The sequence below is a fragment of the Eleutherodactylus coqui genome, chromosome 1, assembly GCF_035609145.1.
Source record: "Eleutherodactylus coqui strain aEleCoq1 chromosome 1, aEleCoq1.hap1, whole genome shotgun sequence".
In the NCBI taxonomy this organism is placed as follows: Eukaryota; Metazoa; Chordata; class Amphibia; order Anura; family Eleutherodactylidae; genus Eleutherodactylus; species Eleutherodactylus coqui.
This window is the reverse complement of record NC_089837.1, coordinates 464,649,324-464,668,235: the sequence shown is the minus strand read 5'-3', so window position 1 is coordinate 464,668,235 and position 18,912 is coordinate 464,649,324. Positions and strand designations below refer to the sequence as shown.

Here is an 18,912-nt window from a genome sequence, read left to right as displayed (position 1 = left end):
TCCCTTCTGAGTAGGGATTCTTCAGGACACAGCAACAACAAGACTTTACAAAATTCTATGCATCCCTGCCAACAAAGAAAAGTAAATGGCCGCCCTCCCTCCTTTAAAGAGAATGAAATGTCATTATTGTCATCTCCTCTCTTGGTGAGTCCCCGGGTTCGGACTGGGTGGACATTAAATATATTTTTTGGTTATTGCTATGTGGATCTAATGCATAAAAAAGCATAAAACGCTGCAGCCTGTTTTTTTTTTTTAAATCCTTTATTTTCAAGTAATACAGCCATAAAGTAATACAGTCAGCAAGGTGCTTTTTTCCTTGTAACCACTTCGGTTGCACATTCTAACAATATTACATGGATTTACACAACATTAAGTGCTCTGAATGCACATCCAGAAGTCTATGTGACAAAGCGCTGTAGTAAATCTTATTTACGTGGACTTCTGTTATGTCAAACCATGTATGAACAACCAAGAACTTTAAACTTAATGTGGAAATGGCCTACAAAAAGGAGGATGGTAGTATGGGAAGGGGAACGGCAGGAAAGGAGAAAGGGGAAGAGGAGAGAATCTTTTAATATTTAGGTGAATTGGAGGGAGAGATAAGCTGAATTGTATCGGGGTTAGCGGTTGAGCAAGGTTCTAAATTCTGGGGAGTTTTGGAATTCCATCCAATAAGAACATATTTTGGAGAATTTTGCCTGTGTTTCTTTAATACATGCAATATGATCCTCCATCTCTATAATCTCCTGGATTGTGTTGAACCCCAACGAAATTAAGGGCGCGGAGGTTTGACCCCATTCTTTCGGAATACAGCTTCTTGCTGCGTTAACCAGTGGGATACAGATATTGGGATATCACTGAGATGCAGAAGAAAGAATGCGGGTGATTTGGGAAGGACAAGGTCAGTAAATTTAGATGTAATACGCCAAACCTCCGACCACAAACCGCCAACACTGGACCCTCCCAGAATATATGGAGTAAGGTACCCTGCTCCAACCCACATCTCCATCATAGTGGAGACATGGAGGGTATCATTTTATGCAAGCGGGAGCGCACCTTATATTATTGGGAGGGCACCCTGTACCATCTACAGATGAAAGATGTGTGAGTGAGGTTGTATATTTCTTTCTGTTCTAATGTAAGTGGCTGTACAAGTCTATTTCCCAACTCTGGGGGTAGATGGGATCTGGCGCTTCGCATTGGGAGATCAGAATTTTGTAGATACGTGAGAGGGTGTACCGGGAGGGCCTTCTGCACTGCAGAGTTTTTGACCATGAAAAGTCTGACGTGTTAGGTAGGGATGTAAGGAAGTGTCGGAGTTGGAAGATGTGCCAGGGGGACAGGGGAATCTGGTCAGATATTCCTGCCAATATGTCAGACAGACCCCATTGACTATAATGGGGTCCGTTCAGTTTCCGCCCAGCTAGCCAGATTTGGGATGGAAGAAAAAGTGCTGCATGCAATGCTTTTTCTTCCGGTATTCTCAGACGGATCTGCGACGAAACCTCCGGCTCCGATGCAGATGTGAAAACTGCTTTATTTATTCATATGATTATACTTCAGCCTATAATTCCATGCATTACCTGCCCGCACGCCAGGCTTCTTTGAGGCAAGAATGGTGGCATTAGGGGTTCCCTAAGAGTGAAAATATTTTCCAGGAGTTCACCAACAGTAATATGTTTGGGATTCACTTCTGTAGAGAATGGAGAGAAATCCTGAGAGGAGAGACTGCAAAGAAAACAGCATCTGGAGAGCAGTGCAGACAGGTACAGCAGAGGAGCTGAGAACTGCTGGGACTGTTGTGTGGTAGGCTGGAGCTAAGGAGGTCGGTGCCTGTGATTTGTGGATTTCTGAAGACTGATCTTCTATGACTCATTTCATTGTATCACCTCATTTCATTGCTGAGCAGCTTCCATATCCAGGGGTGCCGAAAGCCTTTCTGCTGCCTGAGGTGAAGTGGTAAATGCCCCCACTCGCACAAAACCCTACTTATTTTACAGGTATTGGGAGCATCAGTACACGAGATACCTGACACATATTTAAACCAAGGCTTGTCTGAAGTGACAAAGTTATAGTGCCCCTGATAATAAGCCTCCCCCTTAGCAGTCCCAATAGTAATTGTGATACAGTTAGTGGCTTCAGTAGTAATACTAGCCCCATTAGTGGCCCAGTAGTAATAGTGATCCCCATAGTGGTCCCTATAGTAATAGTGTCTCCCATAGTGGCCCTAGTAGAAACAATGTCTCCCCATAGTGGCCCCAGTAGTAACTGTATCCCCCATAGTAGCCCTAGTAGTATTAGTGCCCTCCATTATGGCCCCAGTAGTAATAGTGACCCTCATTAGTGGCCCTAGTAGTAATAATTCCCCCCCCCCCATTAGGGCCCCAATAGTAACAGTGGGCCCAGTATTAATAGTGTCCCCCATAGTGGCTCCAGTAGTAATAGTGACTCCATTTAGTAGCCGCAGTAGTAATAGTGACCCCCAGCTGAGCAGCAACACGATAACCATTTAACTCAATTGGTCTGCAGTTCTATCGTTGGGGTCAGATTGGGACATCCCCATCCGGCATTTGAGCTGACTACAGGCTGGTGTCTGTCTGGAGAAATGCATATGTCCGAGGAGAGTTCAGAGGTCTGATTACACCAGTGGTGACCCCCTTCTGCCACCGGTCTTGAGCTACAGACGAAGTGACTTAAATGCTTGTTGGGTTGCTTCACGGCTATCTCACAGGTGGCAATTATTTTTTACCGGCCATTGATATGGCCAGTAAAAAAATAAGTACCAGCCAGGCAGCAGCTCGCCACCCCTTTGAGATTTTGCAGACTGCTGCCTGACGCAGCAGTCACAGGTCATCTCATGGTGGGGGTGCCCCTGTCCATCAGGGCAGACATGTGTGGTCCCTTTAATTACAGGTTGGCTATTCATTTCCATCTTGTAATACTACATTTTCCCTGCAGTGACCGCTGAAGAAAAAATATCTTGCTGGCCACAGCTTTCCCTTGTAAAAACAGCTGTCTGCCAGGGCTGCTGGAAGTGAAACCCAGGGTGATCATCCTGGGACCTGCAATCTGAAAAAGGTTGTACATGTTAGCACAACCCCTTTAAGGAACAGTCCTAGTAAAACTACTACACTAACTTATGCCTAACCCAGGGCTAAAAGGCAGGGGCATTATTTCTATTTCTCGGATCCCTGAGTCATGCACCCCTCACATCCTCCAATAGGCATAACTCAGTGTACCAGTTTTACTAGGAATGTTCCTATAAAAGGGTATTCCCATCTCAGCTTTTCATAGTCGAGATTGGAAACCACTGTTACAGTTATTGGCCACCCGTCCGGTAACATCAAGAACAGGTGAGCGCTTCAGCCCAGTGCTATTTCCATAGGTTTCATTGAAATTAATGAGAGCGCTGTGCTACACTGTTTCAATTAGAAGTAGGGAAACAGCGCTGAGCTAAAGAGCTCCTCTGCTTCCGACAGGGGAACTGAAACAGAGGGCTGGGTTTTCCCATCTCAGCCATGAGAAGCCAAGATGGTAACAACCCTTTAAGGTACCAGGGAATATTTTTCATGTTTTTTGTCCTATAAAGAATTGATAAATTAAAAGCTCTAACCATAAAATTGGGGAAGGGGGAAAAGTTGTAAGATTGTAATTGGCCATTCTAAGATATAGGATAGGCTGTAGCAATGTACTTCTTGTTATTGTCATAGAAGTTCTTGGTCCATTCATACGTTTGTATAGCCATGTCATGTCCTCCAATGCTGACAGTACATCTGCAGATGAGATGAAGAAATGTTAGTTGTTTCAGGTCTTTCTTATGTTGTGTTCTATCTTAAAAACATTTTCCTTTTTCAAAAAAATGTCAAACTGCAAATAACTAAGCGGCACAAAAATCACATAGGTTAGAGGCCATCCATATTTCATTTTTTATTACGCTTCCAGGTGCTGTCCAGAGTTACATCTGAATCCCCGAAAACCCTGGAATGAAATCATAAGCTTCTATTGCCCAACTGGAGACCAATAAACTCTCGGTTTGAGCAGCTTTGTGTTCACTTCTGGCATCTGTGCTGTAAAGAATAACGTGGCCCCCAAAAAACGAATTGTGAATAGCCTTCTACCTATGGGTTTCCTTTACACATACATTTTTGAAAAAAATGTCATAACTAGAGTATTCAAGCTTTTTGAAAAAACACCATTGACCCAACAGCAAACCAAAAGGTAAATAGAAAATTGTTCTTGCGGCTTGGTGCCACAGAGCCATAGGTACTTGATGTGCTCTCATATAGAGCTCCTCATGACATTGTGATATTACTCTATTCTTCTATAGGAGAACTGCTTCATACTATTGCATCTGATTGAGTATTTCACAATTTCTCTGTTTGATTTAGTATGAAATCCTATTAATAAATGCTTACAGCAAATCCTCTTGGTGGCTAATATGGCACCATAAAACATGAAGGTTGTACAAAACCATACTATGGCATCAGGGGCGTAGCTAAAGGATCATGGGCCTGGGTGCAAAAGTTTATCTTGGGCCCCCCAACTTCTCTTAACCCTTAACGCAGAGGCGTAACTTGAAGTTCCTGGGCCCCAATGCAAAACCTGTAACAGGGCTCTCAACTATAATGCTTTAGTCATAGTACTGGGTCCCTATATAGAGAAGAGAGACCTTATGGGCCCCCTAAGTCCCCTCGGCCCGGGTGCATCCGCTATAGTTATGCCAGTGGGGCTCCCTATATGATGAAGAGAGGCCTTATAGGCCCCCTTAGGCTCCTGGGCCCGGGTGCAACCGCATCCCCGCATTCCCTATAGTTGCACCAGTGTATGGCATTGTGCTTGAGGCCATATAAACATAGCTGGAACATTTAAAACAAGACTTACGTTTTACCAGGGCGGCTGACGAAGCACAGAGTATATAATGAAAAGTCAAATTCAGGACTTGAGCCAATTATCTGACTGCCAACTTGTTTGTTGAAGCCATCCCACATGAATTGCTTCCCCAGCACATCGGGGTAAGATGTCCACTGTCAAGATAAAACAACTTATTGGTTATTTTCCTAGAACTTCTTGCTTGCACTAAAAGGTAGAAGCCAATCAATCAAACTTGACCCTCTTGGATCACATGGGTTAAATATATATTGAATGAAAGACTGGTGGCCGACCACGGAGGGATACAGAAGGGGGAGGATTTCTTTGATGACCCCCATTTCAGCCACCTGCAGCTGGCCAAGAGTATTGTCTTATGAACATAGTCAACGTAACCTAATTTGTCCTCCCAAGTAACATTATCTGAAGTGTCAACAAGGCAAGTTGCTGATGGTTCATAATTAAATTGCGTTCCCAACATTCGGGACTAAATTCAATTGTCCTGTTTGCTCTGCTGCCATTCTCATGGATGTCTGCGGTGTGAAGAATTTGTAATGGTTAATGTCATTAGGCATTGTGAAGAAGGCTGCGGGTTCTTTGTGTGAACAGAATACAACCATCGTCTGAGTAAGACATCCACACGATGGACTGGAAGCACAAGCTGAAATGTATCTTATAATTGTCGGAGCAAACACAATAGATTCTCGATGCCAGTGGCCGTTCCTTTACAATGTCAGCCCAAGTGCCCAATTACATGCCCTCCCGGGATGGATGATCGGTATCTCTTGTCTTGTGTTTATCCTACTAGGACTATATTAGTATTCCCTTTCCTGGACCACATATATAAATCAGTGTAGGGATAGAACTCACCGGACCATCATAGTTATGACTGCAGTAATCGACCAGTCCTTTCCTTTCTAAGAGATAGAACCGGATCCAACTGTGGAAGCCAGATACTTTGCCTTTCTTCACTTCACCTGTGTCAAAAAAAAATCAAAGCATGTTTATTTTATTTATAAGTTTTTATGTAATATTATATTATGGCAACAATGTGCCTATAGTACTTCTATACTACACACAGTACATGGACAAGACTATCGCTTCTTTAGGAAAACCAGCAAACCTTATTTTCTTATCTCAGACAATCTCTTTAAAGGCTTATTCACACAGGTGACAGTCTTGGCCTAACTAGAGCCAGCTGTAAGCTTTTCCCAGCGTTAGACGCCAGAAAACTCCCTCCCCCTCCCTTTTTTTCAGCTCCCATAGAAGTCTATGGGAGCTTCCAGCATATCTCCGGAAAACATAGGACAATACCTATCTTTTCACACGCCATATAAAATCAGTCGCCGTCTTCAGTCACGGATGTCCTATTATTCCCGGCGCAATGTTCTTATGCACCTAAAAATCTCTTATCTGAATGAATACATTGGAAACCAGTGCTTCAGATGGTCGCAATTTTTGGACACGGCTAAATTAGCTGCGTATGTACAATCATGTGAATAAGGCCTCAATTATATATATTGCAAGTGTTAACCTGAACTCAAAACTGATCCGTGGGCATGTGTGTGTCACAGGTTGTATATGTGTGTTTTTGTGTATGTTCATATTCATGGCTGTTCCCTCTTTACAGAATCCTACATTCGCCTCTGTGCCATATAATACTAGATTTGCGATAATCTGATCATGGCGGTGGCTGTTTTTATGGACGCTGTTGTCTTGAGTCAATCCCTAAAAAGAACAGTGAACGATAACTAAAGACTCAAGAGACACCATTTCTGTTGTTGGAGATCAACATTACTTTGCTTTCATATGGGAACCGTATCACTGAATGTCTCTACATATCCTTACCCCCTATACACTATGTACAGTATATACAGTATACATGTTCCTTCTCTTATAAGACAGAGCTGGTAATGAAGCATACGTACCCACAAACACATGTTCAAAGCCACTTGAGTCTTTTTCCCCCGAGGACCGAGAGTAAAGTCCAAACCACATTTTCTGCACGTCATCAACAAACTGCTGTTCATTTTCGTACAGACCTAAAGGTATCACAAGGTATATAAGTAGCTATATGTCAAATAAAATATATAAAATATTCAAAACTTTTTGGACAGGTATACAAAACTTATTTGTATAGGTAACGAATTCCAAGAACTGTACCCTTCATTTTTTTATTTTGATTTTTTCATCTCCCCCTTCCAAGAGCCATACATTTTTTATTTTTCAAATGACATATGAGGGCTGTTTTTTTTTGCTGGGCGAGTTGTATTTTTAATGGTACCATTTGATATACCATATAATGTATGGAAAAATTAGTTTAAGTGGGGAGAAATGAAAAGATGCAATTGCGTCGTTTTTACAGTGTTCACAGTGTAGTACAAAAGGATGCATGAACTGTGTTCTATGGGTCGGTACGACTACGGTGATACCAAATGTATATGTTTTTTGGATGTGGCATAAACTCTTTAAAGAAACCCCCTTACTCAGGAAAAGGGTGCTCCTACCCAAATTCCCTGAGCGTTCGTGTTACATTAGCCCAGTCATAGAGAGAGCTCTTTGGGCATAGAGTTATAGCTGCACAGTCCTCTTTACCCCTTCCTTGCACTCATCTTTATGTTCAATGCACGGAGAGAGTAGGAAGCTGAACAATCAGTGCCCAGTCTTCTGATACTAAGACTGGAGAGATCCTAACCCATTGGACTAAGTATAAAAAATTGACCCCTACACTTTCCTAGACTACCAAGGATTTAGACGTTCATCATTTTTTTCTATCCTAGACCACCATGGATACTGGCATTCACCCAAACTCTGACCTAAACCATCCTAAATTTTGACATTAACCTTTTCTCTATCCTAGACCACCAGGGATTTTAACATTAGCCTTTTCTATGCCCTAATACACAATGATTTGGCATTAACCTTTTTTGTACCCCAGACAATTAAAGATAATAACATTAGCCCCTTTCTCTACATTTAGACCACCACAGATGCAGAAATCAACCCTTCCATATCCCTAGATCTAAAGGGATGATTTAACCTGTTCACCATTAGTCATAAAAACATTAACCCTTTAACCACCCTAGACTACAGGGAATGGTATATTTATCTCTCTATATTACCTAGACAATCAGGGATGCTAATAGCCCCTTTCTCTAAGCTAGACCATCCAGGATCCTGACAGTAACCCCTTCAATAGCCTAGATCACCAAAGTTGCAGACATTACCCCTTCTCTGCCCTAGGACTCAGGGATATTACTATAAACCTATAAATTACCCTAGATAAACTTGGAAAATTATTTGGTGCTATAAGGAAATATTTTTTCACTGTTATTTTAAGTCGCCCAGAAAAAGTTCCCCGGTCCATGACTACTATGCTCACTACTAGCTACAAAGGCTTAGAGGGAATATTGGCTCCAAGGAAAACAGTTCAAAATGAAATTCTAATACAAAATATGTCACTATTTTTTTTTTAATCAGAAAAGTCTGATTCATTCTTGAAATTCAAGAGTATCATACAGTACGGAATGTATGGATTATTGGATGCCTGATTAAAGAACTGACACTGTATACAGTTTTATAGAATTGCTTCCATAATGTTGAACTTTCACTGAGGTGAGATGAACTTATCAGTCTTATAAAGGGTTCAATAAACAAGGGACATTAAGGCCCCCTGCACACGAGCGGTAATTCCACGGCGGGATTTCCCGTGGAATTTCCGCTGCTGGAAGCCTGCATAGGATTGCGTTAACAAACGCAATCCTATGAAGACGGCCGCGATTTGGCCGTGCGAAATATCGCGCGGCAAACAAATCGTGGCATGCTCTATTTCTGTGCGGGGCTCGCAGAGCCTCGCACAGAAATGTCTCTCACCCGCCGCCAGCTTCGGTCTGCGCATGCTTCGGCTGCCCGGCAAGCCGGCACATCAAGCAGCCGGAGCCGGCGGGCGCGGGTGAGTACGCGCTGGTCCCTGTAGGCGATTGGGTTGGGTCCCGCGGCCAGAATTCTCGCCGCCGGATCTGACCCGCCTGTCTGCAGGCGGCCTATAGCTGTCAAAAAAAGGCGCCAGAGTTGAATCCCTCCAGATGCCAGCAGTTAAATCATTCCAATTTCTTTCATTTTCTGAATACTCCTTTTTCAATATAAATATATTAATCTTACAAAAATTAACACTTTTTATTACTGTGAAATTTCCCTAGAAATATTTAAAACATGGGAATTTACCTTTATTGTGGAAAAACTTAAAAAGTTCCTTCATAATTTTTGTTTTCATGATTTCCTGCAAGAACATCTTCTGCTCCTCAAGTTCCCCTTTTGTGGCGGTCTCATCTGTTCCAGTCTTTCTGTCGTAATTGTCCAGCAGAGCGATAAATGCCTTATAGGTTGGCTTTTTAAACAGGTCTTCATTCACATACTCGTATAACCTGTTAAAATGAAAGAGTCCATCTTATGTATCATCAACGATCACTCTTGCCACACATTAGGGGATTGTGGTACAGTGGTAGCAATTGCACAAGTACCATCATGGAGCCCAATAGCCTATAAAAGGCGTTGGTACATATTAGGCGAGAGCCCTGTCAGGTTGGGTTTACTTCTATCCATTATTTTGGTAAGTGTTTTACTCCTGAGTCAGGGTTTATTCAGATGATCTTATGCACAAATGCGTTTGCGCCGTGAATGAGGTAGATTTGTGCGCGTGTTGGAACATAGTACTGTACTTTTGCACACGCAGGGCCTGTTCACATGCACGTGCCACACACCCCTGCTGTGATTTAAAGGACTATTTAGCCTCATGAGGTCCAGATGTATTCTTTCTTTCACGGAAATGCGTGTTTGTGCACCTTCCATATGGACTTCGATGGGACCTTTGTTGCACAAATACGCAAAAAAAGATAGAGCAGGTCCTATTTTTTTGCATGCATATATTTTATGTGCACAAAAATGCGTGCAAATACATCCGTCTGAAAAAGCCCTCAGAATCAACAGATTTAAATTTTGTGCACACAATATCATTATCATCACATGATAATAAGACAACTACCGTGTTTCCCCTGAACATAAGACACTGTCTTATATTAATTTTTGCCCCAAAAGAGAGGGTGATTGGGTCGAGCGCCAGCCAATCAGCACCGGCGCTCGATGAACCAATCACAGCCATTCAGTGATGTCATGATCCAGCACCAGCTCTGATTGGCTAGTGGTCGATCCAATCACAGCGCTCGTTTTGGGGGAAAACCGGTAGTTTGATATCTCTTTTTGCGGCTTCTAATCTAATTGGGACGAAACAAAACTATTGATTTCGATTTTTGTCCATTAATAGTGCGGGCAAGAAAAGAAAGGACTTACCCTATCTTTCTCACACGTAGTTAATATTACATGTGAGAAAGATAGGGCAGGACCTATCCTCCCACTTTTTTTTTTAACCTTTCGCACCATGGTGCGGAGTTTGAATGGCCCGGAAAAAAAAAAAACACAATTCACGTGCTACTACGCTCTGTAGCGGCGATCATAGCTCTGCATATGCCTGTGCGTTTTTTGCCCTGAGAATGTAATTATCACTATTTTATTTTAAATGTGAAGAATATTATTTTTACCCATTCCTAAGGCTCTTTCACATCGGCGAGGGCGATATCAGGCTGTGATTCACGGCTCAATATCGCCCTCACAATCCTTCTGAAAACCCCTGGATTACTCCCCAACTGCTGTGATAATGACAGGAAAACCTGTGCCAGAACTTACGGATCCTCAGACAGATCTTGTTTTCGCTTGTTTTCCGACTTTTCCTGTTTGTTCAGTTTAATATCTGATTCGACTGCTTTGTTGACGTCTGACTGGTATAAGATCTCAGACAAAGTTTTCAGCTCATCGCTGCTGATAGTAGCTCCTATAAAGAAAAAATAACTAATGTAAAATATCTGTAAGCATGCTGATCATTTTATAGAACTTTATCTGCCACTTGAGTCAACAGCTGTTGAGAGGCTCTAAAGCTGTCTAAACACCTTAGATGTATATATCAGTGAGCTAGAGTAGTGTTACCGTAGCTAGTTATTCCTTTCTGTCTGGAACTCCTGGCCTATTTTTCCTCAGATGGTCATGTGATGTCAATTTCAACTAGCTGAGATTTACTTGGGGTTATGCTGTCTGAAACTAATGAGTTTCTTGATCTGTGTGATACTATTACATGGACCATACCACAGAGGGGGGCACAGACACTCCTATCACAGCTACTGATAATGATCACACAGCTCCTGTCATACAGTTATAATAAAGGAGATCACAGCTCATTCTCCTGACTATATACTTATGGTCTGTAGCTTATTTAGGTGGATACAGAATACAGATGGTAATAGCAGTGTTGCAGAGATGGTACAGGCTGTAGCTGATCATGTAATGCTGTCCTGAAGCATCATGGGATTGATGTGAAAGTGAAAGCAACATCAAGATGGTGCCTGATAAGCATCAGAATGGAGGCTGCACAGAAGTGACTGTAATATACATAGGAGACATCCATAGTGTGACAGGCAATGAAGTGAGGGGTGTAAAAAAAACCATGTTTTAGTCAGAGTGCCCCTGCAAGGTAAAAAGGATGACTTCTCAATGTGAAAAATAATAAAGTACTTAAAGGGGTTTTTTTCCAGGCAAAATACTATTATACCATTGATTTCAATGAAAACTGTGCCTGCAGATACTAGTGTTGGTCACTACACCAGCATCTGAGCAACAGCTTTCACTCTGACCCGTGTGCAATGGCCACCACATTGGGCTTCTGCTCAGCTGATTGGCCAGGATCCCAAGCGGCAGAACCTGCCGATCAACTATTGATGACCTATGCTGAGGATAGGTCATCAATAGTATTTTGCCTGGAAAACTCCCTTAAATGGGACAATTTACTAGGAAATATGTATATAAGGTAATACTGTCCCAGATGAGTTTAGAATGTGTGCACATTGAGGGCTATTCACAAATCAGAAATGAATTCTACATGTGGTGCCAATATCGAGTCATTGAACATCCCACTCTCTCTGGATGGTTAGATGGGTGCCTGTCTTTTGAAATAGATGGGGCCCTGGAGGAAGGGGCAGTGGAAAGCCTTGCAGTCCATCAACGGGAGCATTCTCAGCATTGTTTTCAGACATCCTCTGCTTCTCCTATGATCCAAAAAGTCTTGGGGCACCATTTTCAGGATACACTTTCAAGGAAGCTGAGTAGTGAAGTTGAAAGCATACTTTATGACTGTAGAATGTTGAGCAGATCTTGCCAAAAGCTTTTCTTCTGTTGGCTATCGTGGCTGAAAAGTCCTCAAAAAGGAAGGACTTTATTATACCAAAAATGTAACAGTTGTGTTCCTTTGAAGTAGATTTCAGTCTGGCACGAAGTGTTTCAATCTCATCTTCTAAAAGGGTCAGTCTTTGCTGACGCCTAGTAGAGCACACCTAGATTTCAGCTTGGAGTTTCTTCAGAGATGCCTGCACTGTGTGATCCAGTGTCCTCTGAATGTCACGAGCTATCTGCTAGGCAACTTCAATTGCCAGTGGTTTCAAATCCAAGAAAGGGAATGTTTCCCATCATGAATCTGAATTCTCCACTTCACCTCCTCTCTCTTTAGACAGGAGCTCATCATTGAGCGGGGCAGAAGCAGCAGTTGCCATGTTTTCTGCCTTATGCACTTCCTTATCAGCTAGACGACCTTCACTTTCTGGTCACTACTGATCAGGTACCTTTCCACAGAGATAGAGAGCAGCTCTGTCCAGGAGACACCAAGTCCCTGTGGAGAAACAATACAGACAAATGTGTTTGTTATCAGATTTAGGAGTAGAGCATTACCTGACTTGTGATCATAAGTAACTTCATTCTCGGCATCAGTGTCTATTAAAAGAAAAAAAGCAAGAAATCAGTAAATACATTATTATGTGTACATTATACTTTTAATTTCAATGAGAGCCGTGCCTGCAAATACAAATGTCGGTCACTACACCGGCATCTTTGCCACATAGGTCAGAGTGGAAGCTGTTGCTATCACATTGGGTGCCTGCTCAGATGATTGGCCAGGATCCCAAGTGGCGGACCCCTGACAATCCTGAGGATATTTCATTAATAGTATTTTGTCTTTAAATGGGACAATTATCAAGGAAATATGGTTATTCATAAATCAGACATAAATTCTACAAGTGGTGCCAATACAGACTCATTGAAGATCCCACTCTCTCTTGGCAGCTAGATGGGCGCTTGTCCTTTGAAATAGATGAGGCCCTGGAGGAAGGGGCAGTGGAAAGCCTTGCGGTCCATCAACAGGAGCATTCTCAGCTTTGTTTTAAAGGCATCCTCTGCTTCTTCCATGAACCAAAAAGTCTTGTGGCACCATTTTCAGGATACACTTTCAAGAAAGCCGAGTACTGAAGTTGGAAGTGTATTTTGTGACTGTAGAACATTGAGAAGATCATTCTGAAGGACTTTGCTACACCAAAAATGTAACAGTTGTCTTCCTTCAAAATAGATTTTAGTCTGGCATGAAATATTTAATTCTCATCTTCTAAAAAGGTCAGTCTTTGTGGCAGCCTGGTAGAGCACACCTGGATTTCAGCTTGGAGTTTCTCCAGAGATGGCTGCACTGTGTGATCGAGTGTCCTCTGAATGTCAGGAGCTATCTGCTAGGTAACTTCAATAGCCAGTAATTTCTAATCCAAGAAAGGGAATGATTCCCAGCAGAGGCGTAACTTGAAGCTTCGTGATGCCAATGCAAAACCTGTAACAGGGCCTTCAACTATAATGTTTTATTCATAGTACTGGGCCCCCGATGTGAAGAAGAGAGGCCTTATGGGCCCCCTAAGCCTCCTAGTCCGGGTGCAACTGCATCCTCTGCATCCCCTATAGTTACACCCCTGATTCCCGCCATGAATCTGAATTCAGCACCTCCTCTCTCTTCAGACAGGAGCTCATCATTGAGTGAGGCAGAAGTAGTAGATACCATATTTCCTGCCTCATGCACTTCCTTATCAGCTGGACGACTTTCACTTTCTGGCCACTATTAATCAGGTCCCTTTCCACAGATATAGGGAGCTGCTCTGTCCAGGAGACACCAAATCTCTGTGGAGCAAAAATAAAGTTCTGAATGTGGGAACTCCATGCCTCCATGCTAGCGCCAGAACCAGAAAGCCAACATGCAATATGTTTGATGCTAAGGGAATATTCCCTTAGTTCCAAGTATTTATCCAGTCATGTATTGGAACTCAACTGATATCTGTATAATAGTTCAGCTTATGACCCATGGCTTATGCTTATGACAAAACATCATATCTACCGGTACCTACAGCTGGAGAAGACCCAACATGAATTAATAAATGAGCCCATATTAGTTTAGTAAGTGATGATACACAATCACACATCTGCCATATGCATTGCCTCCCATCTATGGTAATTGAATTCACCATGGTCTTTTCCTTTCTTCTTATTGGCTTCTCCACCGCACAGATTCTTGTAGTCACTGCAGCAATTGTTGTATTTGGTGCACTTTTTGTTACAGTGACAGCTATTTTTCTTGTTATACTTTTCTCCACATCTTCCTTGACAGGAGGATTCTTCACATAATAGAAAGAGAGAAAGAATTCAATATTTTATATAAAGACTTACAACTACACAAGACTATACGTAAATGTGGATTATCATGTTTCCATCAGCGCCACAAACTTTGAATGGAGTGGCAGGGTGCTCCATACAAACTCTTCCCTGCTATGGTGTTGCTACTAGGGACATGGAGGATCAGTGGTCAGTGTGGTTCCCAGTGGTCAGACACCACTGATCCAGAAATTATCACCTATCCAGTAGATAGGTGATAAATTCTTCCCGTTGGAATACCCCTTTAAAACCACCTGACCAAAATTGTGTTTTTTACCGTTATACCACAAAAATAGCTCTGAAGATCCCCGTTGTGAACGCACCCTTACCTGGCAATAGCCATGTAAAGAAGAATATGTAGAAAGGCACAATTTACTGCAAAAATATAGAGAAATGTGTTTGTCCTCAGATTTAGGAGTAGAGCATTACCTGACTTGTGATCATAATTAACTTCATTCACGGCGGGATCAGTGTCTATTAAAAGTAAAAAAGCAAGAAATCAGTAAATACATTATTATGAGTACATTATACCTTTGATTTCAATGAGAGCCGGACCTGCAAATACAAATGTCGGTCACTACACCAGCATCTTAGCAACAGCTTCCACCCCGACCCATGTGCAGTGGCGATCACATTGGGTGCCTACTCAGCTGACTGACCAGGATCCCAAGTGATGGACCACTGAGGATAGGTCTTCAATAGTATTTTGTCTTTAAATGGGACAATTAACTAGGAAGTATGCATGCACATTGAAGGTTATTCATAAATCAGACATGAATTCTACAAGTGGTGCCAATGCAAAGTCATTGAAGATGCCAGTTTGTCTTGGCGACTAGATTGGCGATTGTCTTTTGGAATAGATGAGGCCCTGGAGGAAGGGGTGGTGGAAAGCCTTTCAGTCCAACGTGGTCTGCATTTGCTTAATGGAAGCATTGTCAGCATTGTTTTCAAGACATCCTCTGCTTCTCCCATGATCCAAAATGTCTTGGAGCACCATTTTCAGGATACACATTCAAGGAAGCCGAGTACTGAAGTTGGAAGGTACTTTATGACTGTAGAACGTTGAGTAGAACTTGCCGAAGGACTTTGTTACACCAAAAAAATGTAACAGTTGTGTTCCTTCAAAATAGATTTTAGTCTGGAATTAAATATTTAATTCTCATCTTCTAAAAGTGTCAGTCTTTGTGGAAGCCTGGTAGAGCACACCTGGATTTCAGCTTGAAGTTTCCCCAGAGATGCCTGCACTGTGTGATCCAGTGTCCTCTGAATGTCAAGAGCTATCTGCTAAGCAACTTCAATAGCCAGTCATTTCTAATCCAAGAAAGGGAATGAGTCCCACCAGAGGTGTAACTTGAAGTTACGGGGACACAATGCAAAATCTTTAACAAGGCCCTCAACAATAATGCTTTATTCATAGTACTGGGCTCCCTATGCGAAGAAGAGAGGACTTACGGGCCCCCTAAGGCTCCTGGGCCCGGGTGCAACCGCATCCCCTATAGTTACGCCCCTGATTCCCACCATGAATCTGAATTCTCCACTTCACCTCCTCTCTCTTCAGACAGGAGCTCATCATTGAGTGAGGCAGAAGTAGCAGGTGCCATGTTTTCTGCCTCATGCACTTCCTCATCATCTGGACGACCTTCACTTTCCGGTCACTATTAATCAGGTTCAGGTACCTTTCCACAGACATAGGGAGCTGCTCTGTCCAGGAGACATCAAGTCTCTGTAGAGCAAAAAAATGTTCTGGATGTGGAAACTTTCCCTACTGCCTCCATGCTAGCGCCAGAACCAGAAAGCCAACATGCAACATGTTTGATGCTAAGGGAATATTCCCTTAAGTCCAAATATTTATCCAATCATGTATTGGAACTCAACTGATAACTATATAATAGTTCAGCTAATTGCCCATGACTTATGCAGATGACAAAACATCATATCTACGGGTACCTGCAGCTGGAGAATATTATAAGTCCATATTAGTTTAGTGAGTGATGATACACAGTCACACATCTGCCATATGCATTGCCTCCCATCTATGGTAATTAAATTCACCATGGTTTTTTTCTTTCTTCTTATTGGCTCCTCCACCGCACAGATTCTTGTAGTCACTGCAGCAATTGTTGTGTTGGGTGCACTTTCTGGTACAGTGACAGCTATTTTTCTTGTTATACTTTTCTCCACATCTTCCTTGACAGGAGGATTCTTCACATAATGGAAAGAGAGGAAGTATTCGTTATTTTATATAAAGCCTTACAACTACACAAGACTATACGTGAATGTGGATTATCGTGTTCCTGTCAGCGCCACAAACTTTGAATGGAGTGGCAGGGTGCTCCATACAAATTCCTGCCTGCTATGGTCTTGATACTAGGGACATGGAAGGTCAGTGGGGTTCCCAGTGGTCAGACACCACTGATCCAGCAATTGATCCAGAAAGCGCCTTGCTTCACTCATCAGAAGAGCTTTAAACTAGAACAATATGGGAAGGGAAAGGCCAAGTAAAAATATACAGCTAATTAAAACATTTGAGACCCTCGCTATTAGAAGTGGAAAGAAAGAACAAAGACAAAAAAAACAGAAGGCAAGTAGAGGAGCAAGAGACACCGATCACAAACTAAAATGTTTCTACACAAATGCACAGAGCATGGGAAACAAACAAGGGGAATTGGAGCTCCTAACACAGGAAGAGCAATATGATGTCATAGGCATCACGGAAACTTGGTGGAATGATAAACATGATTGGAATACAAAGCTCTAGGCTGGGTTCACACAGGGCGGATTTGCCGTGGAAATTCTGCGCGGAACTTCGCCGCGGCGAATCCGCCCGCGGCCGCTAATCTCGGGATTAGTCAGCCATGTGGACGAGATTTCTCAAAAAATCTCATCCACACGGGACGGCCAATCCGCTGTGGTAAGCCCAGCTGAAACCACGGCTGCGGCCGCCGCAGCCGCGGTTTCAGAATATGCAGCATGTCTGTTTACCTTTTCTTTCCGCCGCGGGCGCGCTCTCCTCTATGGGAGCGCTGGCCGCAGCGGAAGAGCGAGCGGCTGGGCCGCTTCAGAGCCGCCACGGCGGTTCTCCCGTCGGAAATCTCGCGGTTTGGGCTGCGGTCAAACCGCGGGATTTCCGACGGGAATGCGCCCCGTGTGAACCCAGCCTAAAGGATGCAACTTATTTATAAGATACAGACCTAAAACAAGGGGGAGGAGGTATTGCATTGTATATTAGGAAAACATTAATCTTCACAGAGATTCAAGCTTCAGAACATGGGAGTTCTGTAGAAAATGTTTGGGTAAGAATACAAGGAGAGAACAACAGAAAGGACACCATTGTAGGCATTTACTATAGGCCGCCTGGACAAGCAGAAGATATTGAGGAACTCTTTCTACATCAGATGGCCAAGCTCTCAAACAAGCATGATATAGTGATTATGGGAGATTTTAACTATCCAACATTTGTTGGGAATCTCTCTCAGGTAAAAGTAATGGATTCAACAAATTCTTATCCGCTCTTGCCGACAACTTTATCTTCCAAAAGGTAAAAGAGAAAACAAGGATTTCTGCTATCTTCGACCTAATTCTTACCAACAGGGAGAGAATGGTTGAGGAAGTAAGGGTGGCTGGGACCTTAGGAGGCAGTGATCATGCTATCCTTGAATTTTGGATGAATAGAGGAGGAAGACCTGAGAAAACTCAGACCTCAAGGTTGGATTTCAGAAAGGCAGATATTAATGAACTCAGAAAGACGGTAGGAGGAATCCAATGGCTGGATGTTCAAAGAAAAATATGTTTATCAAATGGAAAGAGGGGGGATATCTAAAGAAGAATATAATGCGGTCTGCAGAGACTGTAGGCCAAGTGTCAGAAAAGCTAAAGCTAATAATGAATTGAGGATTGCAATAGAGGCCAAAAACAATAAAAAAGGATTTTGGAGGTATGTCAAAAGCAAAAGATGCTATTGGATGCTTACAAGATGAAAATGGTGAATTGGTTAAGAATGATGTTGAGAAGGCCAAACTTTAAAATTCCTATTTTGTTTCTGTTTTCTCTCAGAAAGTAGATGGGACATCAACTGATCTTACCTGTGCTATTGGGGGAATAAAATGATGCTGGCTATCTATAAGCAGAGAGATGGTGAGGGAACACATAGCAAACAAATGAATTCAAGTCTCAAGGTCTAGATGAATTACATCCTAGGATACTAAAGCAAGCAGCGGAGGTAATTGCTGAGCCACTCGTCATAATCTTTGAAACTTCTTGAAGAACAGGAGAAGTCTCAGGAGACTGCAAAAGGGCAAATTTTGTCCCTATCTTCAAAAAAGGGAAGAAGGTGGATCCAGAAAACTACAGGCCTGTGAGCCTGACTTCTATACCGGGAAAGATCTTTGAACAAATTATTAAACAACATGTATGCAAGTACTTGGATAAAAATGG

General features: G+C 42.6%; 1 protein-coding gene across 4 annotated transcripts in view; it reads right to left on the bottom strand.

Annotated features, from left to right (window-relative positions):
- Positions 1 to 575: 575 nt before the first annotated feature.
- ENDOU (endonuclease, poly(U) specific) overlaps positions 576 to 18,912 on the bottom strand; it is a 32,850-nt gene continuing 14,513 nt past the window's right edge. The window contains exons 4-13 of one of the 4 annotated variants that reach the window (XM_066584312.1): positions 16,531 to 16,680; positions 14,908 to 14,952; positions 14,292 to 14,441; positions 12,691 to 12,732; positions 10,606 to 10,750; positions 9,091 to 9,290; positions 6,795 to 6,908; positions 5,737 to 5,843; positions 4,882 to 5,024; positions 576 to 3,773 (exon numbers count right to left, since the gene is read on the bottom strand). In XM_066584312.1, coding sequence (XP_066440409.1) covers positions 3,662 to 3,773; positions 4,882 to 5,024; positions 5,737 to 5,843; positions 6,795 to 6,908; positions 9,091 to 9,290; positions 10,606 to 10,750; positions 12,691 to 12,732; positions 14,292 to 14,441; positions 14,908 to 14,952; positions 16,531 to 16,680 — 1,208 coding nt within the window. In that variant the 3' untranslated portion in view covers positions 576 to 3,661. The remainder of the gene's footprint in view (positions 3,774 to 4,881; positions 5,025 to 5,736; positions 5,844 to 6,794; positions 6,909 to 9,090; positions 9,291 to 10,605; positions 10,751 to 12,690; positions 12,733 to 14,291; positions 14,442 to 14,907; positions 14,953 to 16,530; positions 16,681 to 18,912) is intronic. The other 3 variants (XM_066584313.1, XM_066584314.1, XM_066584315.1) reach the window with 3 other exon arrangements.